Source organism: Photinus pyralis, unplaced genomic scaffold (genome assembly GCF_008802855.1).
Source record: "Photinus pyralis isolate 1611_PpyrPB1 unplaced genomic scaffold, Ppyr1.3 Ppyr1.4_LG1, whole genome shotgun sequence".
Lineage (NCBI taxonomy): Eukaryota > Metazoa > Arthropoda > Insecta > Coleoptera > Lampyridae > Photinus > Photinus pyralis.
In genome coordinates this window covers 622,155-647,502 of record NW_022170249.1, presented here as the reverse complement: position 1 = coordinate 647,502, position 25,348 = coordinate 622,155, and the positions used below count along the sequence as shown (strand labels likewise).

Here is a 25,348-nt window from a genome sequence, read left to right as displayed (position 1 = left end):
TGCGGGTAGCTGCAGTCGTGCCCCAGAGTCTCTAAATAAAACTTATTTACACACCAGTTTTCTTTTATTTTGGACACCGTGTATCTACACCACAGAATACAGAAATAGTATTTAGTTGGTATCCCTGGTTTTGTTGTCGATACTGTAGTATTCTGCTATGCCGTTGCCTCAGTTTGCGGTCTTAGACCATATAGTACATGGACTGCTAATTGTAACTAAAATATGGTCAAGGACATCGCCTGGGTATGTGCGTTTCAGGGTAAACGAGTCTGTCCGAAATTGTCCGTTGAGACACGATTTGAGGCTGTCAACCTATAAATTCACAAACGTCAATTAATTAATAGTGTAGATATGGCAAAAAAAGCAAACCTATTCTTATTTGTGGACGTATAGAAGATAATCAGGAGTATTTAAAGCTTCCCGTACTACGCCGTTACCATAAAAGTTACTATTTACGCGATCCGAGTCGTGTTCATACGGCATTAGTTTACCCTGAGATTCACATACCCACGACTACAGTGCCCTCTATCCGTGACCACCCATTTTGTATTGAAAGCATAGGGCGATAGCAGTCCATGTACTATATGGTCTAAGGTTGCGGTACAATGGGCAATGGCGGCGATCTCAGGTGTCGAGATGTCGGAGCTGTTCGCTTCGGCTCAGCGGTACTCTAAGTTGGCCGGTAGCTGTAAGTTTATCGATTAGCGGGTTTTTATCCGGGAGTTGGTAAGCTATCGATTAATCGGGGTGCGAATGATTGGTACCGCCGGGTTCTATTTCAGGTGAATGACACCAGCACTTCCGAATACTCGGCCCGTCAGTGCGGTATGGTACTTATGCTAGAGGTGGTACACAGGATGTGACACGGCCACGACCCCAGTACACCACGCTCTAGGTTGAAACAAAATCAACGTTCGCAAACTGGGGGAATGCAGGTCGAAGGCCCCACAGTTCCCAGTTTCCGTACGTTGACTCGCTTCGTATCTAAGGTACTGGTGATAGTATGGTAACGAAAAGCAAGATGTGACACGGCCACTACCTCCGCTTAACGTTCACAACCTTACGACTAAATCAAGCAAGCGGGAGTTGGCTACATGCGGGTCACAGGCCCCACAGGTATCGAACTTCCGGGTGTTTGAGGGTTCGTCTTTCAAGGACTGGATGATTTCTAATGAATGGCGAGGTTAAGGGTGCAGGGACAGGTGGGTTAAGGATATAAGCGGAACGGAAACGGTATCGAATGCAAACGGGAAATCGGATGAATGATTATCAGTTTTAGGTCTGGATTCAGGTTTTCGGTCATCAAATGACAGGATAGAAGTGTCTTCTAAAATCAAGGGATCCTCCTTTTATACAGCCATGATTAGACTACGACTAGGAAGTGGAAATGACACTTGGTTAGGTTATCATTTATGATTAGCTAGCGACATCTATTGATGTCAATGTAGTGCATTTGTAAAGGAGCGTTTACACGCTCCATAAATAAAGGCACGGGTACATTGTTACCTTACACGGAATTGAATTAAAGGCATTTTGCACATCTAGTGAGGCAATAATTGCTACCTCCCTGGTGTGTCTGGTACCGCTCATGGCGTTTTTGGTAGTGTTCTTAATCCGGCCCAGTGCCTCTCCCTTTTCTAAATCCGAACTGGCTTTCCGATAAATTTGCATATGGCGCTATTCTTCCTGCCAGTACTCTCTCCATCAGCTTTCCCAAGTGGCTTACCAGAGAGATTGGTCTCACCGATCCCGGTTCCTTTTTTGGTATACGTACTACGTTCGCCTCTTTCCACTTCGCTGGGTACTCTCCCGTGGACATAACCTCATTAAACCCCTTTGTACACCATTCCGGTCTCGCTCCTGCCACTCTGCTAACCAGCTCCGGTGGCAGCCCATCCGGGCCGGGTGCTTTCTTCTTTGGCATTTTTTTAACGGCGTCCCTTATTTCCTGAACGGTGACTTTACGGGGGGTTTCTTCTTCTAGTTTCGTGTCCCATGCTTTCCATTCCGTGTCTTTATTTTGTAGCGGGAATAACCTATCTGTTTTTGCGATAATATCAGCGTCTGTACCGACTACCTTTGTTGTAAATTGCTGGACATATATCAGGGTTGTAAAAAACAAAAGAGAGTGGAAATACGCATTTTTTAGTAGTTATGTCAATTTAATTGTATCGTGAAAAGAAATAAAAAACCCAAAAGAAAACGGGTAGTTTTCATCAAGCTTTGTTAACAACCTTCGATCTTTTTCCCAGTTTGCCAGTTACAATTTTGTAGGCCCTTCCCCATATGTCCTCATCGAGTTCAGCACACAGCTTACGCCAGAAGGTCTTCTTTTTCTCTTGTATCTTTTTTCTTAAAGTCTTCTTCATATCTTTGTATATCGTGTTTAATGTGTGAGTCTCTTCCTCTCCTCCATTGTCGGCTCTCCTGTGTACTCTAGCGATCGTTCTCCTAAGGGCCATGCATTCCTTCCTCGTTGCAGCAATTTCCTCGTCCCACCAGTATGTTGCGCGTCTGCCTTCTCTATTCTTGCGCTTGGGCATGGAATAGTCTGCAATCTGCTGCATAACTTGCTGTAATCTTTCCGGAGAGTTAGGAGCGTCGGTACTTTCTAATATGTCTTTTAGCTTCTTCTCATCCAGCCTTTTAACCATCCATCCCGCATTATCGATGGGCTCTATTGTTCTCTCTCTATTATTTTTTTATTTTATCTCCCAAGAGATGTATTTATGGTCGCTTAATGTTTCCATTTCTTCCACTGCCCACATTACCACCTCACTGGTAACCGCCTCGCTACCCATAGTGACGTCTATAATCGATCGCCTACTCCCCCTCTCAAAGGTTGGAGCCTTGATTAAATACCACCAGGTCCAGCGCAGCCATCATCTCCTCAACTATTCTTCCCCTGGTGTTTGTCACAGTGGCGCCCCAGGTGACTGAGGCAGCGTTAACGTCGCCTGCTAGCAGCACTCTTCTGCTTCCCACTTTTCGCATGTCTGCTACCAGATTGTTGATTGTTCTGTTGAAATCCTCAAGGCTATCATTGGGCGGAAAGTAGCATCCGCACACCACTAGCCCTGCTACTTCCACCTAGATGTAATTTTCTCCAACTCATATTTTTTCCACGGTTGCCTTCTTATTCAAAACTGCTACTACGACACGGCCCGTACTATCTTTATACATATCGGATTTTACAGTCCTACCCACTTCAGATACCACTAGCAAATCTACCTCCCGCTCATTTGCGGTGTGCCAGAGCAGGTCAAAGGCCGCTCTTGAGTTATTAATGTTGGCCTGGATTGCCTTAACACTACGGTATGGAATTTTGATCATTATATAAATTTAACAGGGATTACACAACACGTTAAAAGGTTTCGGCTTGGCACCAGGTACAGTTGACACGCACACGAGTTAATAATAACTGATTATCACAGACTAATATCACGAGTGACTAGTTTTTCCTTGGGGCCGAGCTGTTTATTAGCCTCGACGATCTTCGTTTAGCCTCAGCATTTCTGACTGCTTGTTTGAACTTGGCGCACGCCATGGTCCAGGGCACATGTCCGTCCTCTTCACACATGTAGCATCTCTTCGGGTTCTCGCATTTTTCTTTGACATGGTCCGTTTGTCCACAGTTGTAGCATCGTTTAACGGACGCTTCTCCCTCTCTGCACTTGTGCCCTGGTTCATAGAACTCCCAACACTTGAAGCATTTTTCCACCTCGACCCTTTTCCTGATACGGCAGGGGACAATCCCTATCCAAACTCTGCTGTGGTTCTCCAGCTGCTGCTCTAGTGTCTTGTCCACCAGTATCGTAGCGGCCCTGCTGCCTCCCTCCGGTCCTCTTATGGGCCTTACCACCAGCTTATCAGGAGTGTCCGATTTCAGCAATGCCATTAGTGCCTCTTCTATTTCTCTCTCCGTCGTCACTTCGTCAATGTCCCTTAGGTGGAAGACCGCTTTCTCTTTTTCATCGCCCCTGACTGTGCATTTCGAGCCCATTTCGTTCTGGAGCTTTTCTTTGGCTCCTTTGATGTCGGATTTAGTTTTGTCTAGGACGAGGCGTAGGTGACCATTCCTGGTTTTTTGGATCGCCTTCACTGCGTGGCAGGGCTCTCCTACCAGCCCCTTCTTGGTTCCCTTTAAAAGGTCCGCGTACGTCTTCCCCTCTTCCTTTATTAGGAAAGATACTTCTTGCCTCTTTTTCTTTTCTTTGCGCATTCCGTCGAAGCAGTTATTCTATCGACTTGTTGTACAAGACACATTCTGCCACCTTCATCCATATGTCCCTCTCCTCGGGTGCGGTAAAGAATGTGACGTGTTTTTGCCCCTTGGCGCTCAGCTGTAGTGCTGCTTTCTTGACTGTGTTGATGACCCCTTTGGCCTTCTCCTCATTGGTCTTGCCTTCGATGGCTGCCACGAAAATGTATCTTTCTTTACCGTCTCTTTCCTCGTCCCCCTCCTCTATGACCGCCTCGGATTTCCGGAAGGTGGTTATACCTCCTTTAAACGTTTGGAGCCCTTTTACATGTTTTGCGAATTCCGGATGACGGCCCGCCAGCTCTTCCCGGACCGTATCGCCTTCAGCCGTTCTATACAGCACGACTTCACTCTCTATCCACGCTTCCCCGGCGTCCATCATTCCCCGTGCGCTTCCTTCGGGCCACTTCTTTTTAACCACCTCCCAAATCTCCTCGGTTTAGGATTCGTCTATTTCTGCCTGGATTTCCTCGCGTTCTCGATCTTCGGCAGCGATCACCGTCTTGCACCTTTGGCACTAGTTGGAGACCTGCCGGGCTGCTTCCTTTTTGCGTGCCATCGGATTCTTCTCCTCGATGAAGGCTCTTATCTCGTCATTCGCCAACTGTGAGACCGCGCTTCTTAGTTCTATGGCGACTTCTTTAATTTCCCTGGTCGTATTTTTGGTAATGAGCTCATCTAGGCGCTTGACTTTCTTTTGCACTCTTTCGATTAGTTGTATTATCTTGACGTTCAGTGCCCTTACCCAGGTAGCATACTGACGTACACTTGACGTTAGTTTTAAGTAAAGTTTCGTCAGTGACGTCATTCGTCGATTTCCTCGTGCGGCTCTTCAATATCCTGTGTCACGAACCGATCTCTAATCAATGTTAAAATGGCCGAATTTTGGCGCGGTCGGTGTGCTCAACAGCGATTTGCGCATAAACTGCAGCACGCAGCAGTGGTTTATGTTTATTTAATGGCGGTCTGCGTGTGTTAAGTTGTTAACACTTAACATTTAGGTTTGGTTTGGTTATTTGTAAGATAGTGTCGTGGCGGTTCCTTAGTACTCATATATAGGTACATCGATTGTACGTTTGTTACTTGTAAGTACCCACTTTCGTAACCTATCACCTGTAGCATGTGCACATTTTGGTTATCAGCTATATTATCAAGGATTTTTGCAGAGTGTACATATCATGAACACGTTTATAGGCATCGAGTTCGCAGACGAGGGAGCAGTCGCAGTAGTACATAGTTCATGGTTGACGCCAAAAAAAAAGAAGTGTACTGGCCCCCATACAAGCAACAGTATAAATATGACCAGGCTTTGATAAAAGCTGAAACTCCAAACGAACAACAATGGAAATTGCACACTGTTGCACGCTGTTTTTTTGATTGTGGTACTTAAATTTGACGATTGTATACCTGCGTGTTTCAATTTACATTTCTAGATGACTTACATAAAGCATACCAAAAGTTGAGACAATGCCAATACAGTTCGGACGTACAGAGTGAGGTTGAAGAAACAAAAACTGAAAAAAGAAAACGTATCCCTGTAAAACGAATGATTAGTAGTGAGGACGAGTCATCAGAAGCAAGTTCCTCTAAACTTCCTCGTCCTCCTAGATTTGACAGTAAGTTTCTTATGAGTAATTTATTAATAACACATTCATGGACACGATTGCTATAGCCGTCTTGCGTTTGGTGACAGGACGGCTATAGTCGGCATTGTTTAAATTCGCACAACGGCGGCACTGTCACGGAACGGAGGACGGCTATAGCGTCCATGGATGTGATAATATCGGTAGTCACCAGGAGAGGTTCATAGTCCATTTGACAGAACTGTTGTACCCAAGGATACTATACAATATAAGGATTGCTCGATCACTGAATTTTTTCGCTGCGTCTAGTGACGTCACTGTCGGACCCAGACGCACTGCATGCTTTGATTTTTAGATTTGTGCATCACTGTCATTTGTATTTTATATTATGTAAGATTCTAAGAGCTCCTTCTCACGATGCGTTTTTGAAACGCTGCGCAGAGTGGAAATTTTCTTCGAAAAAAAGATACGGTTATGCGGAAATGTCAGATGAGTAAGAACAGAAATTTATAAGTCTCTTCTGTACAATTTCTGTTATAATTTTGGATTTGCCACACCGTGCTACAATGGTTTTTACCACACAATATGAAGTGTTTAGTCTAATAGAGCTTCGCCTTCCTTCAACGGTCGAACTACAACCCCCACATATCAGTAATAACAAACTTAGCTTTATATACAAAATATCAGTACAAAAATATGTACGCTCTTTACTAAGGCACAAGTAAATCAACTCTCCTCAAACCAGACACAATTTTTTTAAAAAACGACGCCCTTCTTGGTACGTGCGCTTTTGTTGCGTGAAGGCGCTTCTGAAAAGCGCTTCGTGCTACTTGTGGCGCTGCAAATCGCACCATGTGAAGGGGTCAAGCTACCAGCCGCTTCAAAAAACGTCTGCTAAGAAGGGGTCTAATACGTCCAAATGGATGTTATAGGTAGGTATTTATATTAGAAACACTTGTAATTCATCGTCTACAAATTCTCCTTCGGTTTTTCGCATACTCAAAATATCGTGAACCCATTTCATCCTGCGTTTTTGGTTTTTTACTCTTCATCATCCATGGAAATTGCAGCTAAATCGGGTACGTTACGCTAATAAGCCCCCCAGGTATGATCATGAAATTGATAGAAATGGATAGAGGACACCTTAATAACACGTTTAGATTAAAAAAAATTGCGGAAGAGGGCCTAAATTTTCCACAATCTTAATTAAAAGCACCTCATTTTCTGGAAATCTGGTGTTATTTTACGTATATTTTGTAATTCTTAAGTTGGTGAAACTGAAAAATTTTATGTGACAGCTCTTTTTCCCCTAATAAACAAAGGTGACAGTAAATTTTTGTAGGAGGTTATGTTAACTCCTTCGCCTACTAAAATGAAATATGTTGGGTTTAACGTGTATATTAAGAAAATGTAATAAAAGTAGTACAACAGGTATAATATACAATACAATTTTAGGTTTTGTTCGACTTAAACACCAAATAAGCGACACTTCCATGTGACTGACATTTTAATAACACCACTTTTTGAAGCTTATACAGTCTAAACTTGAATGCATTAGGGAAGAAGGATGTCGTAGAGAAGGTTGCATGTGGCAACAATTTCTTGGTATCGATCACCGAGAGGGGAAACCCGGACACTTCCTGCATGTTTTATATGAATCGACGCTTAGCTTCCACCGCCTAATACGGTCGAGAGGGGAAGGAACATCTCTCGCATTTTCCATGGATCGCAGCTACGTTAGCGATCGCTGCTTAACTTAGAACGCCTTTTCCGTATCGATCGCCGCTTAGCATCCACCGCCTAATACGGTCGAGAGGGGAAGGAACATCACTCGCATTTTCCATGGATCGCTGCTTAGCAATGTAGGATGTAGAGAACTACTTACTGCTATTATGGTATAATTAAAAACATTGTATATCATTGTTTAAAGTTAATTAAATCGTGGAAAAATAACATAACCTCTTAAGAAACTAACTAAAGTTGGCACTCAGGAATGTTAAGAACACCAGTACCAACTGAAAAACAATCATGAAATTTGGAGTAATGTAACCTCACTTACGACGAAATGAAGTGAACTTTGAATGAAGATTGTGGAAAATGTAAGGCTTCTTCCGCAAATTTTTTAACTGATAACATGTAATTAAGGTGTCCTCTATCCATTTCTATCAATTTCATGATCATACCTGGGGGGCTTATTAGCGCGACGTAACCGCTAAATCAGTTTATTTCAACTTTGTCCATCTTTAAAATAACGATTTCTCGACGTTCTTCTTGACACTGGCTAAAATGAGCGCCAGTTGAGTGTAAAATGTGAATACTACCCCAAATTGTTATTACAGTCCCGTACTGCACGCCGGCGTTCAAGCATTTTTGTTGCAATATAGCGAACACATACACACAGTTATAACGCTAATGCAAAAACGTTGACAACTTAGCAAATTATAACTGTCAATTCTGACAGCCAGGTCCGTTGGTGACGTCACATATGACTTAAACTCGGGCAACATTACAAGTATAGGGATCGAGCAATCCTTATATTATATAGTATCCTTGTGTTGTACCTATGTTGCTTACGATTTCCCGCATGATTTTATGTACGATTCGCTTTTTCGATATACCATATGATTACGACCTCACGGTAATCACTCCTGGCGACGATATTGTTTGTATTGGTTTCTTTTCCTTGTACTCCCAGTAATTATTTCTTCAAGGTCCTATTAATACCTTCAAAGGGGATGGACCACGAAACAAAATTTCCGAGCCTTCAACTCCCGGAATTCAAGGTAAAAATAAAAAAAAGGTTACTTCACGTTTTTTATACATATAGCAATATAGTACTATATATTCAGTGCTCCACCTTCGTGGTTTATCATACATCAAATGAACTGCTAATATTAAAATTGACATTTCTGATTCTTGAAAGTACACTCGTCTTTAGTACATGTGAGGTACAGTGGCGTATAAATTTTGGATTCTTATTGTATTATGTAAATCATGATGTTTGCTATTTCTTTCAAAATATGTAACTTCTTTCAGGTATTAATAACACCAATCTGGAACATACATCATGCATAACCATCCTGTCCGGTATGTTAACCGTGTATCAGACCATAAACAATTTGTTCATTGCTATTAAACTTTAGATGCAGCACGAAATACCTCAGTTACTACTACTTCCACGCCAAGATTAGATCAAGCCGGTGGGTTATCGTTATCACTACAACAAACAATTGAGTTATTGTGTATTCAATTTTAGATTTTGAGCATATTAGTGAAGATATTAGTGGACTAAATACACCTGTAAATACTCATACATCACGATTAAGCCGAACAGGTGGGTTTAATTTTCATTAATTTCATCTATTTTTTTTATTTTTTTTAGGTTTTGAAAAAAATTCTTATCTTTATTAGTTCAAATAAATGAGCAAAACAAAGAAATAATATCTTTGCTAAAACAGGGTTATAATGGAAACACATCTGGTAATACATCTCGGCGACTAGAACTACCTATAAAATTTCCCATCAATTCCAACGAAGAATTGGCACAATTGGAATCTTATTAGGAAATTGTGGCTAATGCTTCTAATTTGGTAAGCTTTTTAAAACATGTTATTTCTGTGAATTTTTTCATTTTCTTCTACAGGTATCATTCTTATCTTCGATTGGTGGTAAGGATGCCACATCGAAAACAAACAGGATTTTAAAATATATTATTACAAATAACTTTGCATCACAATTTTCCTTTTATGGAAAACGGTCGCAAAAAATGCCGTTTGCAAATTTAAAATGTAAAAGTGTTGTAGTTGGTATGAAACTATTCCTTCTTTAAATATGTTGGTTTATCATTTTTTTGTTAGATGCTGTGAAGAAAACGTCCCCAAATGCAACTCTTAGGCTAGGTTCAGATGACAAGCGCTCAGCGCGCGTTGAACGCGCGTTGAATTTTTGTATAGTGTTCACATGGTGCGCGCTTGTCAGGCGTTAAACGCGCGTTGTTGCGGCCAGTTTGAGTTCTACATTTGTCGAAGATGGACGTAGAAACAGTTTTATCCGTGATTTTATACAGACGGCAGAAACGACACAACAGAAGACGGAGATATTGGGTTCACCCAATTTTGTCAACCAGGCTGACTGAAAGTCAGTACATTATTTTATATCCTAAGTTAAGGCAATTTGAGCCCAAATTCTTTAACTACTTCAGAATGTCCATCAAGTCATTTGATGACTTACTGACTCTCATAAACGATGAACTCGTAGCAGATAAAAACGCTGTGCGATATAGCATTTCACCGGAAGAAAAACTCATAATTACATTGAGGTAAGTTTTTTAATAATCAACATAATCTATAAATCAAATTAACTTGTTTAGGAACAATTTTTTTAAAGAAAAAATAACATTTTGTTACTCGCAGAATAACTCTAACTCTGATTCATTGCTGACATTAGTTGGTGCTGGCGATGGAGTAGGTGTTACTGGCGATGGAGACCCCATTGCTGTAGTATAACTATAATGTGCAAAATTATTTGACACACTAGACTGCTGTGATCTATAATCATAATAACGAAAGCCTTCAACAGAAGCTGATGACTGATGACGCTGCTCTTGTGATGAATAATTTCTTCGTTGTGATACCGGGTAATTTTGATATTCATATGTCTGTTGTTGTGGTCCTTGAAATTCATTTTGGTTTTGCAAAATTAAATTATAAATGGCAATTTTAGTTTGAAGTCGCCTATATTCCGGAATTTTTTTAATCTCTTTAACGAGTGACAAACAAAACAGCTTGTCTTCATCGTCATCTTCTTTTGGATGAGACACATTTTTCTGTGCTAAACTCTGCTCTAATATGTTTGCAAATCTTTCATCAGCAGGATTTAATTTTTGTTTTTTTCTTGAAGTAGATTTAGGACTCTTAAAGCCAGAACTTATTTTTACTTCAGCAACCTCTGACGAAGTTGATGCATTATCTGCATCGAAACTACTTTCTGTATCTTTGTTGGCAATTGATGCCTGTAGAAATTGTAGTCTATTATAATGAATATATGTCGAAGTTTTGGAAGCTCCTGATCCAGATTTGACAGTCTTTATTTTCTTCACCTCTCTCATATAATTATCCCGTAAACTCTTCCACTTTTTTTGCAGGGATGACGCTGAAAAAAAAAACAGTATTTAGTAATAGTTTATGTTTGTTTCCAGATATTTGGCCATTGGATGTTCATTTGGGACATTAAGCTACGACTATAGAATTGGCAAATCTACTGTGGCTACTATAATACCACATGTATGTGAAACTATTTGGAAAAAATTAAGGCCCGTTGTTATGAGTGAACCAACGAAAGAAAAGTGGTGTGAAATATCCACGATATTTGAAAAGAACTCAAAGTTTCCCAATTGTTTGGGAGCCTTGGACGGGAAACATATACGGTTAATCCAGCCTGAACACACGGGTTCTATGTATTATAACTATAAAAATTATTTTTCGCTAGTTTTATTGGCGCTAGCGGATGCAAACTATTGTTTTGTGTGGGTTGACATAGGTGCCTACGGTAAAAACAGTGACTCAGGTATATTCAAGAATTCTTCATTGTACAAAAAGCTGACAGAAAGGTCATTAGATCTACCTGAGCCAAAGGCATTATTAATACAAAATAGACCGACAACGTTGCCATATGTGATAGTGGCTAATGAAGCTTTTGGCATGATGGAGAATTTAATGCGTCCATATGGGGGAAGGTCACTAACTTATGCTAAAAAAATATTTAATTACCGTTTGACATTAGCACGCCGGTATGTTGAATGTACTTTTGGCATAATGTGCAATAAATGGCGCATTTTACACAGGCCGTTAGATGTTAACATCGGTTTTGCAGAAAAGATCGTAAAAGCGATATGTACACTAAATAATTATGTCAGAATCAGGGATGGCTACAATTTTGAAGACACACTTTATACTCCACCCCTGGAAAATCTAGCCTCACATTATACCGGACGTGCTGTGCGACAGGCGGATAATGTTCGAGTACATTTAACAAACTATTTCATTAATGAAGGAAAAGTAGATTGGCAGGATCGTTATATTTAACTTGTAACACAAATCGATTGTAAATGTAAATAAATATATATATACTCACATAATATTTTCTTCTTTTCTTCATTGTCATGTCCTTCACAAAATATAAGGACGAGTTCTTCCCAAGCCCGTCTTCTCAAATTCTTATCTGAATAATCGCTACTTGTCATGTCCCATATCGCAGGACGTTTCTCTATTTCATCAATTAATAATTCCGTATTAAAAGCTTCGGTTTCCATTTCGGACGATTTTCGGACGAACTTGACGAACCCTAAAATACGTCTATCCGCGTCGAAAGCGCGCGCTCAACTGAACGGAAACATAGAAAACCAATGATCTCAAAGCGGCGTTGACGCGCGCTGACAACAGTCGAGCGCTAGCGCAGCGTTGAACGCGCGCGTTACTAAAACGCGCGTTAGCATGTGTACGGCCTGAATAAAATGTATGTAGTTGTAAACGCGCGTTATCAAAACGCGCGTTGAGCGCTTGTCATCTGAACCTAGCCTTAGCCGAACAGGTGGGTTTAATTTTCATTAATTTCATCTATTTTTTTAATTTTTTTTAGGTTTTGAAAAAAAATTCTTATCTTTATTAGTTCAAATAAATGAGCAAAACAAAGAAATAATATCTTTGCTAAAACAGGGTTATAATGGAAACACATCTGGTAATACATCTCGGCGACTAGAACTACCTATAAAATTTCCCATCAATTCCAACGAAGAATTGGCAAAATTGGAATCTTATTAGGAAATTGTGGCTAATGCTTCTAATTTGGTAAGCTTTTTAAAACATGTTATTTCTGTGAATTTTTTCATTTTCTTCTACAGGTATCATTCTTATCTTCGATTGGTGGTAAGGATGCCACATCGAAAACAAACAGGATTTTAAAATATATTATTACAAATAACTTTGCATCACAATTTTCCTTTTATGGAAAACGGTCGCAAAAAATGCCGTTTGCAAATTTAAAATGTAAAAGTGTTGTAGTTGGTATGAAACTATTCCTTCTTTAAATATGTTGGTTTATCATTTTTTTGTTAGATGCTGTGAAGAAAACGTCCCCAAATGCAACTCTTAAGGATATAGAAGATTGCATTAAAATTTGGTTGAAGCATTCACCGCAACGTTTTAAATTAGAGGGAAAAGCCAATTTGATGGAGAATACAAATCAAGGCCTCCAATAGAAAGTTTTTCCGCCGAATAGGTAAATTTTAATTCTGTATAAGTAACAGTTTTTTGTTAGTTTAGATGTACGTATAAGTACATATTTTTATTTTAAGTTTGTTTTACATGATATCCAAGTTTTGTCATAGTTTATAGATTAATCAAAACCTTTTATAGTTTAGTGTTCAATCATTCGTATTCTTAAAATGAGTTCTCATAAAAAGCAAAAACTGGTATACAAACATAAATATCCTGTAGGAAGGCGACAGTTGTATCGTCGTGTTGCAGATGCAGTTCAAACGATAGCTACAGAAATCAATATTGAATCCTCCAATTATAATGATAGTCAACATTTAGAAAATAACAATTCAAGAGACTCTGAAAATTTGTGTAGTACTTCAAATGATTTTCAAATTAAAGAATGTATACAAGAGCAATATTTTGAAAGTAAAAACCTCCCTACTGAACTAAATAGTTCTGATAATTCTACAAACTCTTATGATGACCAATGCGTTCAAAGTGAAAATTTTAGAAGCTCTGATGAAAATAATATTTATGATAATGCATGCAGTGATGATGGTATTATTAATGATGACCAGAATAATGACCTCGCCACTTTACTAAGATCATGGACAATTCAGAGTCGCTGAGTCGCATTCCTCATGTTAATGTTACCGAACTACTGCACATTTTGTCACGTTTTCATCGTGAACTGCCATTAGATTGCAGAACACTGCTTAAAACTCCTGTCAAAACTATTACAAAAAAACTAGATAATGGCGAATACTGTCATATAGGGTTAGCTCATGGTCTTAAACATTGTATTTTGAGTTTCCCAAATTTAATAAATTCTCCAATAAATATAAGTATCAATGTTGATGGTATTCCTTTATTTCGCAGTTCAAACATTAGCCGGTGGCCCATATTAGTTCTCATTAAAAATATTAATAGTAACCCTTTCCCTATTGGAATATTTTGTGGCACTCAAAAACCATCACCATTAAATGAATATCTAAAAGATTTCGTAGATGAAGCTAAAATATTAACAGAAAATGGTTTTGTAGTGAACCAACGCAAGTATGTGATTAAAATTCACAGTGTCATTTGCGATGCTCCCGCACGAGCCTACATTAAGTGCGTGAAATCCCATGGAGGATATTCTTCATGTGACAAATGCAGTGAACATGGGGAATATTGTAATGGTAGGGTAGTTTTACGGGGCATTTCGTCTTCACTTAGAACTAATGAAACGTTTTCACAACAATTAGATGAAGATTATCATTTAGGGACATCACCACTTTCTGAACTTTCTTTGAATATGGTCAAGTGTTTTCCAATTGACTATATGCGGAGTTATGCGTAAATTGTTGAATGTGTGGGTTAGTGGTCACCCTTTACAAGTGCGACTTAGTGGTAGAATGACAAATTTACTATCTCAGCATTTATTATCATTGAAACAGTATATTCCGTGTGAGTTTAACAGAAAGCCGAGATCGCTCTCAGAGTTATCTCGTTGGAAAGCGACAGAGTATCGAACATTTCTCTTATACCTAGGGCCAGTTGTATTAAAGGACATTCTTGATGTATCAGTATACGAGCATTTTTTGCTATTTCATTTTGCTATATCTATTCTTTCATGTAATCGCCATATCACTCATTTTGGTTGCAAGTTACCAGGTGAAATATTAAATAAATTTGTTGTACATTGTGAAAAACTGTATACTTCACAATTTATGATATACAATGTTCACCTTCTTTGTCATTTAAGTGCAGATTGTGAATTATATGGAGAACTAGATGCATTTTCAGCATTTCCTTTTGAAAATTTCTTAGGAAAATTAAAGAATCTTGTTAAAAGCCCCACAAATCCCCTACAACAAATCTGTCGAAGACTGTCTGAAGCTAGATGGTTACGACTAATAACCGAAAGAAATACTACGAATTTTTTGTATCAATATGAGCATAATATGGGTCCATTACTGTATTGCACAAGTGTAAAACAATATAAAAAACTGATTTACAAATTTGCTACTTTTTGTATCTATACTCATTCTGCTGCGAATGCTTTCTGTATGGTACAAGGAAATAAAGTGATACAAATTTGTAATATTGTAGTTGATACTTCAAATCACATTAGCATACTCGTATTGGGACGTAGATTTTGTACGTATGAATCTTTATACCACTATACTTATCATTCAAAGAATTTAAATATTTTTATTGTCGGTAATCTGTCTGATGAAATAAAAAGTTATGCTATGAAAGACATTGTTGCTAAATGTGTTCTGTTTAAGTACAGTGATAATTTAATTTCTTTTCCCATAATTCATTCTTTGTAGTGATTTGAAATGCATCTGAAATACAACATATTGCTTGCGCCACCTATACTTGGGTATAACTCATTGATGTATATCGTAATAATATGCTTACTCTTCAAGGCGTCTCTTACAGTCTCACACATATTACAACTTATTAGAAAAGGATGAAAAGGATGCCAATTTGTAACTTAAGTCTGTTGTGCAATTCATTGGCCGGTCGAAAACGTACGTCTTGCATCTGCATTGTTTTTCATCTACTTTTGTAATTCACCAACCCACCTCAAATTATTACTCTTATATCAAAATAATGATAATTGCCTTTTTGATTTGCAACCGAGTATCAAATCTACGATATAAATTCAAAATTTGACGGATTACAGTAGAGACATCTAACGGCGCGTATTATAAAAAAACGAATATTAAACCCCTCACTTTTAAAAATGAGTCATACCCAAGTATAGGTAACCCAGACTATATCAATTTATTATGTTTCTATTAGATGTAAGTATTGCCATGTATTCTATTATTAGGATGTTGGTAACAAGATTACATAATAAAGGTTTTAATTAATCTGTATTTCAATTGTTACAAAGTCAGTATATAGTGATTTATTAGGGTGTTTATGACGTCATACCATATCACGTCAAATATCTGTGACACAAGTCATTTTAGACGTTCTTTTTAAGTCATCGTATGACGTCTTTTACGTGATTGTCGTCACCAAATTTCTTGGCTGACGGGAGCCCCTCTCCGGCCCCGTCGTGCTTTCTCTTAGGTGTCTCTGCTGGCCCCGCTGGAACCGATTTCCCTTCCTCCTCGGACCATCTGAACTCCCAGGATCCTACCAGGGGAGAGTTCGGTTCGGTGCCCTCTTTTTCTAAGACCGCAGCGATCCCTTCTGCCAGTGACGGCCTCCGTTCTTCCGTTCCAGCCGGAGTTTTCCCCGACATTTCCACTTTTACACTAGCCCCCCGAAAAGGGGTGCGCGCAGGGGGTGCAGCTGCCCCTCCGTATGAGGTGTCTGCGGACGCGTAAAAAGCGCCAAATACAGCGGGCCGAGGACCGGGTAAAACCGACCGCTCGTGGGGTGTTTTCTTTGCCTCCCCAAAAAACGGGGGGTGTAGCTACTCCTTCGTGTGGGGTGTCTACTGATGCGTCTTTGCTGCAAGGTGGCCAAAACGAAAGAAATCCGACCGCGCGTTTGGCTTCTATGGCCCTATCAGCGTTCACCGCGATCGCACTTTGTTTGTTAGTTTATCTACACCTACGTATTAAAAAATGTGCGCGTTTCAAAGTGGCACTACCGCCTCGGGATTGGACTCAAAATTTTGGTCGGAACAAGACGCACACAACTGCACCTGTTCCGATCTCACCGCGCACCCCTAACCGCCGCTAAAGCCCTATCAGTGCAAAAATGCTACAGTTTGATCGGGCTGCTACCGGCCTACCCGCGCGCCGATAAAAATGGGCTGGTGCAGACTTGACTCGCCTTGTTGAGGGCTATTTATTTACACTAACTCCTACCTTATAGCTGCTCTCCTTCCGGTAGTCACTAGCACGTGCCGTGTGTAGGTCGCCGCGGAAGGGATGTTCGCACCCCCTCGTGCCTGGTGTCAAACGATAGGTCTTGGATCCCCCGTTGCACCAAACCTTGTCGCGACGCTCTCCGCCGTCCGCCTGCGCCTCTATGGCCCTATCAGTCGCTATCACTCGAAACTTGATAGGCTTCTAGCACCCGTCTCCCTGGCTCGATAAGGTCGACCCGGTGCGGGTTCAACTCGTGAAAAGAAGGGCTTCGCCTGGGTACCCGGCACGACCCGCTACCCCTTGGCTTTCCGCCCCCGGTCTTATCACCAACACTCGTTCTAATTAAATTCCGTTTAAAAGCTTTAAGCGGCCTACTCACGAGGCAATTTGCAGGGTACAATTTGCAGGGACCCTGCGGATTGTCTCGTATGTATTGCAATCGTTCCAATTTTTTAACGACTTCACGATATCGGCTAGTTGGGTTCTCAGTCATTCCAATCGCTCTGCTCCCCTCCCGAATACCCTGCGAATTATTGTGTGTGTGGGACAGTTGGAGGCGATTTGATCTTAATAAATGAGGTTATAGGTCGGCCGGGTTATTTGTTCTTTCACGTTGATTATTTTTTCTTGTTTTTGGCTAGAAAAAGTGGATTAGTGAAATACAATAATTTAAAAACATAATGTTGGAAAAAGAAAAGGAAGTATGGACCGATATCATCGACACATTTCGAGATATGCCTTTTTTATGGGACAAAACAAACAGTAACTACCTGAATCGCGATATGAGACAGGAAGGCTTCAATATTTTGCTAGATAAATATAAAGTGTTCGACAAATCAGCAACTTTAGATGTATTCAAGAAGAAATTAGAAAATATGCGGACAACGTATAACAGGGAACTAAAAAAAGTAAGTTGTTAATATAGATTTTTATTACTTTGTGTCTGTAAAAAGTAGGCATTTTACTAGTTTTGTATTATAATTTTTAGATAAAAAATTCGAAAATAACTGGGTCAGGATTAGATGATATTTATATACCATCATTGTGGTATTTCGACCTGATGGGATTCTTAACAGAAAATACCCAACCAAGCCGTGACGGAAAAGATACTTTGGAAAACTCTACTCAGGTAAATAATAACAAATACTATCAATCTATGATTTATTTATTTATTTTTCTTATAATGGCACAACTCTCAACATATTTTCCTGAAAAGAAACACTGCCTTCTGCATTGAAATATTCTTTAAATACGTTTCGAACATATTTACCTTCTTCATTCCTTTGCCTATCGCTAATTTGTGCGAGAGGAACTAAATTAGTGCCTATATCACGCCACGCACCAAGGTCAAATGTCAAATTTTCTGTATTTTCTTTATCTACAAATGTCTGTGTGATGTAGCTAGATGATTTGTTTCTCAAATAATTATGAAGTGCACAACAAGCCAATACTATGGGATCAACATTGTCAACATTGGTAGCAATAGTTTGTAGTAAAACCCTAAATCGAGATACCATTATGCCGAAGGCGTTTTCAGAAACTCTTCTGGCACGAGATAGCCTGTAGTTGAATATCCTCTTTTCATGATCTATGTTTTTGAACGGATATGGTTTCAGAATGTGTCTACTAATAGCAAATGCACTGTCGCCGAGAAATACATAAGGGCCAGAACTGTTGCTATCTGGTAAAGGAGACGAAGGTGGCAAGTTTAGATAACCTCTAGTTAACATTTTAAAGAAATTTGTATTTTGTATAACACCCCCATCTGAAATACTTCCGTTTGTTCCAGTGTGTACATACATAAATTCATAATTTGCATTGACCACAGCAAACAGTACTACACTAAAAAAGCTTTTGTAATTGTAATACGCAGAACCGCTGTGTGGTGGCTTCCGTATTGCTATGTGTTTTCCGTCCATAGCCCCTAAACAATGACTAAAATTCCACTTGGTTTCAAATTGGTTGGCGACACGTTTCCATTCTTCTTCTGTTGTTGGCATCTAGAACAAAAAATCAGTGATAAACAATGATGAAAAAAATTATAAAATATAAACACAAAATATATTAACTATATTTTTATTTTCAGGAAACACCTCAGGTGCCTGTTGAGTTATCTAATGAAAATGCACTCGACCAAGAAGCTTCAGGAACTAATGCAGCCACTCAGGAGGAAATACCATCAACATCAAAAATGACAAATACTAAAAGGCAAAGAAAAAGCTTAGACAAGGCTAAAGAAGAAGTACTGAAAAAGGCAAATAAATTACTAGATGATACGGAACAAGAGTGGGAAATAATCGGAAAATCCTTAGGACTCCAGTTAAGTACAGTGGATCCACAGCAATCAGCTATTGCTAACAAATTAATTTCTGATGTTATTTTTTACGCCAAATTGGGGAAATTAACTGAAAATGCATCAATTATATTGAATCCCGCAGTCCAGACACCGTACCATTACCAATATTCTTCGTCATCGCCGTCGTCCCGCCATTCAGTAGCATCTGTATCTACTCCAAGAGTGTCTCAGTATTCAGCCTCATATTCAGCACCTCCCAGTATTTCGATGGGACCAATATCCCTTCAATACTTGGCTTCAGGTTCGACACCAACAACAAATCAAACAGCAAGTTTTTACCCTGTCGACCGAACACCTACTGTCGTCCATCCAACAACTTTCGATCAACCACCTCCTGAAGATACCGACATAATATCTCAGTATCTTGTGTTTAAATGATTTCAATAAAAATTTAATTATCAAAAGTGTATATATTTTTTTTAACTTACCTTTATATAGTGTTTCAAACAATTGTAGATAGCCCAACATGTTTCTGGAATTATACTAGATAGGAGTTGCGGGGATATAACTGCGCTAAATTTTAGGTCTTCGTAACTTCTTCCGGTAGCCAGATACCTCAAAGTAACAATTAATCGTTGTGTGGCACTAACGCTGGATCTCATTAAAGTGTCTTGTTTGGCAATTAAAGGCCCCACCATATTAAGAAGTTCTTCAAAACAGTTACTATCCATCCGTAAAAAGTTTTTAAAGTCCTCTGCTTCCAATTCCTTCATTAAAATTGTATGAGAAAATTGACTTCTTTTTAGCAACCATTGTTTTGTCCAGTACTTTCTTCTCTTTTTCTTTTCATCAGAGTCTAATGTCACTAATGCTAATGCTATACCAATTTTTTGGCGCTTTGAGGGAGCCATGGTGAGATACTACACGCACTCGGAAATCAACAACTCTACTGATAAATTGGGATGTGTAGCGTCTACACCCAATTTCGTTACAAATTGTTCCCTGCAAATTGTACCCTGCAAATTGCCTCGTGAGTAGGCCGCTTTAAAAATCTCTATCTCCGGATCTACCGGTCCGATTTAAATGATTTAACCACCAAAAACAGCTAATTTTAGCGCGCACACAACAATACCACCAAACAAAATTTACACATTAAAACACACGCCAACACTTTAAAACAGCCGCAGCTCGGTTAAAACACGTCCTAAACGGTACGAAACTCGAGCTACGACTAACCTAACCTAACCTAACCGAGTATGGTTCTCACGCCACGGCCAGGCATCACCTGAAGGGATTCTTCTAGCCGCTTTGTTTCTTGTTCTTACTTATCTGTACATTCGGCCCTCATGCTCCCTGGTATTAACTATCTTGTGGCAGTATTGTTCAATGCAGGTCCATTTTCGCTCTTCCGTGCACATTATATTGGCTATGTTCATTGGCGTTACTTCTTCCCCGATGTTGTTGTTTAGCTCCCTCCGTCCTCCGTACCATCTTGGGCACTCAAAAAACGCATGTGCCTTATCGTCATGCAGGCCACAGTCCACACATTCTTTATTCTCTCTCTTGCCAATTCTCCAGAGATAAGATCCATTTTCGCCATGCCCTGTTAGAAATTGGGTGAGCGTGTAGTTCACCTCCCCATGTTCCCTACCTAACCAGGTTCTCAGGTCCGGTATTATTTTCCGCGTCCATGATGTTCTGCTATCCCAGCGCATTTGCCATTCCATACACAGTTTCTCTTTTCCCCATTTTTCTAGCCTGGCCTTCACCATAATATCGATTGGCGGTATCCCCGCCACCACCAACACATCTTCCATAGCCGCCGTTGTGTAAGCACTGACCGTTTTTATAGCTAGGAGTCTTAGTACTTTATTGCACAGGTCCCGCGCACATCTCCACTTTAAGGCTTCCCCCCACACCTCACACCCGTACAAAAGCACCGATTTGATGGCACTACACATTACTCTTCTTTTCGACTCTCTTGCCCCGATGTTCGGCAATATTCTCTCCAGTGCTGCATAATTTCTCAAAGCTTTCTCTACCGCGTACCTGATGTGTTGTATGTAACTCCCGTTTTTGTCTATTACGACCCCCAGTACTCGTAGCTGTTTTTCTGTTGTTATTCTTTGACCCAGTATGTCCATGCTGACCTCCCCTAACCTCCTCCTCCCCGTTAGGAGGGCCACTTTTGCTTTCTCGGGGACAAGTTGTAGTTTTTTGTTCTCCATCCACCTTTGTACCAACTGGATTGTTCTCTGCAGTTTGCTCATTGCTTCTTCAAGTTTTTTATCTTCCACAGCGATGGTGATGTCATCGGCAAACCCTACGATTGTCACGCCCGGTGGTGTCTTTATTTCTAATACTCCATTATACATAATTGTCCACAGTGTGGGACCTAGGACGCTTCCTTGTGAGACTCCAGCCGTTGGACTAAATTTGTGCGTACCTCCCTCTGGCTTCTCTATCTCCACTACTCTCTCCGTAAGGTAACTTCGAGTGATATTCAAGAGGTAGGGTGGCACCTCCATCTCCTCCATAGTTTTCATTATATCCCGGTGTCCCACTGTGTTAAAGGCGTTTTTTACGTCGAGTGACGCCATAAGACACACCTTTCTCGTCCTGTGGGTGCCGCTATTTGCTCTCGCCCTGATGTTGCTTAAGATTTTGATTGCATCCATCGTCGCCTTTCCCTTTACGGAACCCGAACTGATTATTCTATCACAGCCTCCAATCTGTTCTTGATTACCAGCCTCCAATCTGTTCTTGATTATTTTTTCATATATCTTACCCGAGAAGTCAATTAGGCTAATTGGTCTATATGCCTAATCGTTTTTGGGTATTAACACCAGCCTGCAGCTTTTCCAAGCTACCGGGTACTGCCCCCTTTGAAAGTAAAGATTTGCTAGCTTCTCCCAGATTTCCGGTTTCTTAAGTGCAAGTCGCTTTACAATAACTGCTGGCACCATATCTGGTCCCGAGGCTTTGTTGTTCGGGAGTTCCCGCGCCGCAGCAATCACCTCCTGAATGTCTACTTTAGGATGCTCGGTACTTTGGTTCTCGGTTAATTCCAGTATTTCTCGTTTCGGGAAAAGGTTTGTAATAGTTTCTTTCATCTTGGTATCATTCCACCCCAAGGGGTATTCTCGTCTTTTAAATTTTTTGGTTGCTATTTTGTACCCTTTACCCCACACGTCATTATCAATTTCCGTACACAGTCTTTGCCAGCACCTCTTCTTGTTCTTGTCAATCGCCTTCTTTGTAAGTTTTCTCGCTATTTTGAGTTCGGTGATTACGTCTGTCAGCGGTCTTCCGGCCTTCTTCGCCCTGGTCACCGCACGTCTCTTAGCGACCCATGATCTTCGGAGTTCTTCTATTTCGGTACTCCACCAATATACTGACCTTCTTCTCGGCTTCCTAGCTGGCATGGTTGCGCTACAGACCCTTCTGAGCTCGTGCTTTAGCTGCTCGGCTACCTAACCTAACCAAACGTAACTTAACACTAACTCAACTTAATCGTTCACGTTCACGAATGTCTTTTAATTGGTTTCCTTTTGCATTTCAAAATTTGTCCTCTCATCAGTTAGGTTAGATCGAGATGTGTTATTGAGTTAAAACGAATTTTTTTACTTTGAACTTGATCTTGAACTTTGAACTTAACCTAACCTAACCATTTTACTTTGAACTTGATATTGAACTTTGAACTTAACCTAACCTAATCTAACCTAACCTTTTTTTTTTTTTTGGGATGGTGGAATGCCTATCGCACACCTCAGCCTGAATCTATGGCTGAGGTAGTGTGGGGCCTGCACCCACTAAACCACTTCCCCCAGAATTCCACGTAGCGGGTATCACCAGAGGTATTCTTCCGCTCGAGGGGGGCCTTACTGTTCTCTTCTCCTGGCCTCTATTTCTCTTGTACTTACGACCTGTGTGATAAATTTATCAATTTTCTTCCAGCTACTCTCGTTACCGATCATGGTGTCTATGATGCTGTCTTCATCTATTGGGTCCCCTACCTCCAACCTTAGCGCCCATCTGCTTCGATTCCATCTCTCGCACTCCAGCACCGCGTGTCCTGGTGAATCTCTCCCTCCACAGTCCTTACATAAGTCGTCTTGACGCTTTTTGAACCTATGGAGGTATTGTGCGTTTTCGCCATGTCCGGTCAGGAATTGTGTTAGGTAGTAGTGTACTTCTCCATGTTTCCTCTTATGCCATTTTTGTACTTCTGGGATTAGCCGGCTAGTCCAGGATTCCCTATGTCGCCACTCCTCCTGCCATCGAGCTAGGGCCTCTTCTCTGTTGCCCCCTTTTGCTCTCATTTCGGCTTGGATGTGTAGCGGTATTACGCTGGCCACGACGCAGAGATCTTTATTGCTCACCGTTCGATATGCCGAAGCTATTTTCAGGGTCACTATCCTCTGGACCTTCTCCAAGGTTTCTCTTACGATCCTCAGCGTAGCCGCTTTTCCCCACACTTCTGCTCCGTATAGCATGGAATTGGTAACTGCCGTGCTAATAACCCTTCGCTTTCCTGCACTTGGCCCCCCTTTGTTTCTAAACAGGCATTGTAACTTCTTCGCCATGGCCTTAGATTTTTCGGCCCGATTTCTTACGTGGTTGACAAATTTTAAATTGCTGTCTATTGAGACGCCCAGTATCTCTATAGCCCGCTCCACCTGTACGTCTACGCCTCCGATTCGCACGGCTTCCTGGGGTATTTTCCGTTTTCCTATTATAGCCGCCGCCTTCGACTTTTCTCCCACCAACTTTAGCTTGTTCCGGCTCAACCTTGTGTCTATTGCTTCTACGGTGTTGTCCATTTGTCGCTTCGCCTCCTCCAATTTCCTGTCCGTAGCCACTATGGTGAGGTCATCCGCGAAGGCGACTATTTTGACCCCCCTCGGCACCCTCATGCTCACTACTTCGTCATACACCATATTCCATAGCAGGGGTCCTAATACTGAGCCCTGCGGGACGCCTCCGTTAACTTCTATGCGACATATATTTCCCGACGGTAGCCTCACGTTTACTGTCCGATCTGTTAGATATGTATAAATAAGTTTAACCATTATCTTCGGAGCTCCCGTCCTCTCTACGGCCCCCACTATCACTTCCGTGGGCAGACTGTTAAAAGCATTTTGCACGTCCAGGGATGCCATTAACACCACCTCCCTGGTCCGCCACGTTCCCGCCTTGGCCGTCCTGGCAGTCTCTACCAGGTCTTGGAGCGCTTTCTTCGTTCCTCTCCCTCTCACAAAACCATACTGGTTTGGGGAGGCGTTCCATATAGATTTAATTCGCGCCGCCACTATCCTTTCGAATAACTTCCCCAGGTGACTTAGTAATGCTATTGGCCGAAATTTCCCCCTGTCCTTCTTTGGGATTAGAACCACATCTGCTTCTTTCCACACCTTCGGGTACACCCCTTCTCTCATAACTGTATCGAAGACGTCGGTGAACAACTCGGGGGCTCTCTTTGCCACCAGAGCCACGTACTCCGCGGGAAAACCGTCCGGCCCTGGAGCTTTTTTCCTTGGCATCATCTTCGCTGCCTCCATGATCTCGTTGTGGTCAATATTCTTTGGTGGCTGTAGATCCTCCGTCGTCATCCGCCATTCCGGTTTCGTTCTTAGTGGAAAAAGTGTCTGCAGCTGTTCCTGGGCTTCGGAGTCTGATCCAATCGCTTGCTCTCTCGCGCCAAACTTCCCTACTACTATTTTGTACGCCTTGCCCCATACCTCTCTCTCTATCTGATTGCAGAGCTCGCGCCAGCATTCTTCTTTCCTTTTTTGTATTGCGCTCTTCAATTTCCTGCGACTGGCCCTCAGTTCTGCCGCTTCTCTGTCATTTTCGTGTGACGCTCTTCTTCCGGCCCTGGTGCATCTCCTTCTGTTTTTTACACAGCTATTTCTTAGTCCCGCTATATCGGCGTTCCACCAGTATGTTCTACGTTTATTTGACCCATAGGATGTTTTTGGCATCGATAGATCTGCTAATTTTCGAATCTGAGCATCCAGTTCTGCTGGCGTAGTAGGCCTTTGTTCCGTTGCCAGTGCTTCCCATAACTTCTCCATGTTGATCTTCTTATAGTTCCACCCCTTTTTGACTTCATCTCTGGGCGGCTT

The 25,348-nt window shown here is 41.0% G+C and overlaps 3 protein-coding genes and 1 long non-coding RNA gene across 6 annotated transcripts; 2 read left to right on the top strand and 2 right to left on the bottom strand.

The window, feature by feature from the left end:
• The first annotated feature begins 581 nt into the window (after positions 1-581).
• LOC116175628 lies at positions 582-1,333 on the top strand. Its single transcript, XR_004146334.1, has 3 exons — positions 582-726; positions 783-1,233; positions 1,280-1,333. It is a non-coding gene; the product is annotated as an uncharacterized LOC116175628 (long non-coding RNA).
• Positions 1,334-5,453: 4,120 nt separating this feature from the next.
• LOC116175606 lies at positions 5,454-19,713 on the top strand. 3 transcript variants are annotated; one of them, XM_031493828.1, is made up of 10 exons: positions 5,454-5,643; positions 5,695-5,877; positions 8,556-8,627; positions 8,881-8,931; positions 8,988-9,044; positions 9,101-9,178; positions 9,227-9,434; positions 9,488-9,650; positions 12,957-13,119; positions 19,011-19,713. In XM_031493828.1, the coding sequence occupies exons 1-7, from the start codon at positions 5,502-5,504 to the stop codon at positions 9,253-9,255; spliced, it is 612 nt and encodes a 203-aa protein (XP_031349688.1). In that variant the 5' UTR covers positions 5,454-5,501; the 3' UTR covers positions 9,256-9,434; positions 9,488-9,650; positions 12,957-13,119; positions 19,011-19,713. The 3 variants fall into 3 exon arrangements, with proteins under 3 accessions (XP_031349688.1, XP_031349682.1, XP_031349672.1); XM_031493822.1 differs by lacking the exons at positions 5,454-5,643; positions 5,695-5,877; positions 8,556-8,627; ... (4 more) ...; positions 9,488-9,650; positions 12,957-13,119 and adding exons at positions 17,573-17,832; positions 17,913-18,053 and having other exon boundaries at positions 19,011-19,205; positions 19,242-19,713; XM_031493812.1 differs by lacking the exons at positions 5,454-5,643; positions 5,695-5,877; positions 8,556-8,627; ... (4 more) ...; positions 9,488-9,650; positions 12,957-13,119 and adding exons at positions 17,573-17,832; positions 17,913-18,053.
• LOC116175620 lies at positions 10,227-12,173 on the bottom strand. The gene is made up of 2 exons (XM_031493841.1): positions 11,977-12,173; positions 10,227-10,995 (listed from the first exon to the last, which is right to left on the bottom strand). Exons 1-2 carry the CDS (start codon positions 12,152-12,154, stop codon positions 10,247-10,249), a joined length of 927 nt encoding a protein of 308 aa, XP_031349701.1. The 5' UTR covers positions 12,155-12,173; the 3' UTR covers positions 10,227-10,246.
• Positions 18,046-20,157, bottom strand: LOC116175603 (putative nuclease HARBI1). Its single transcript, XM_031493798.1, has 2 exons — positions 19,709-20,157; positions 18,046-18,924 (listed from the first exon to the last, which is right to left on the bottom strand). Exons 1-2 carry the CDS (start codon positions 20,129-20,131, stop codon positions 18,103-18,105), a joined length of 1,245 nt encoding a protein of 414 aa, XP_031349658.1. The 5' UTR covers positions 20,132-20,157; the 3' UTR covers positions 18,046-18,102.
• Positions 20,158-25,348: the final 5,191 nt, after the last annotated feature.

Bases quoted from the DNA above. Each gene is read 5' to 3' on its own strand.
- LOC116175620 (XM_031493841.1), bottom strand. From the start codon at position 12,154: ATGGAAACCGAAGCTTTTAATACGGAATTATTAATTGATGAAATAGAG. The intron at 10,996-11,976 runs GTGAGTATATAT...TTTTTTTTTCAG, and splicing joins AGAAAAGAAGAAAATATTAT to CGTCATCCCTGCAAAAAAAG.
- LOC116175603 (XM_031493798.1), bottom strand. From the start codon at position 20,131: ATGGCTCCCTCAAAGCGCCAAAAAATTGGTATAGCATTAGCATTAGTG. The intron at 18,925-19,708 runs GTAAGTTAAAAA...TTTTTGTTCTAG, and splicing joins GTTTGAAACACTATATAAAG to ATGCCAACAACAGAAGAAGA.
- LOC116175606 (XM_031493812.1), top strand. From the start codon at position 17,605: ATGTTGGAAAAAGAAAAGGAAGTATGGACCGATATCATCGACACATTT. The intron at 17,833-17,912 runs GTAAGTTGTTAA...TATAATTTTTAG, and splicing joins ATAACAGGGAACTAAAAAAA to ATAAAAAATTCGAAAATAAC. The intron at 18,054-19,010 runs GTAAATAATAAC...TTTTATTTTCAG, and splicing joins CTTTGGAAAACTCTACTCAG to GAAACACCTCAGGTGCCTGT.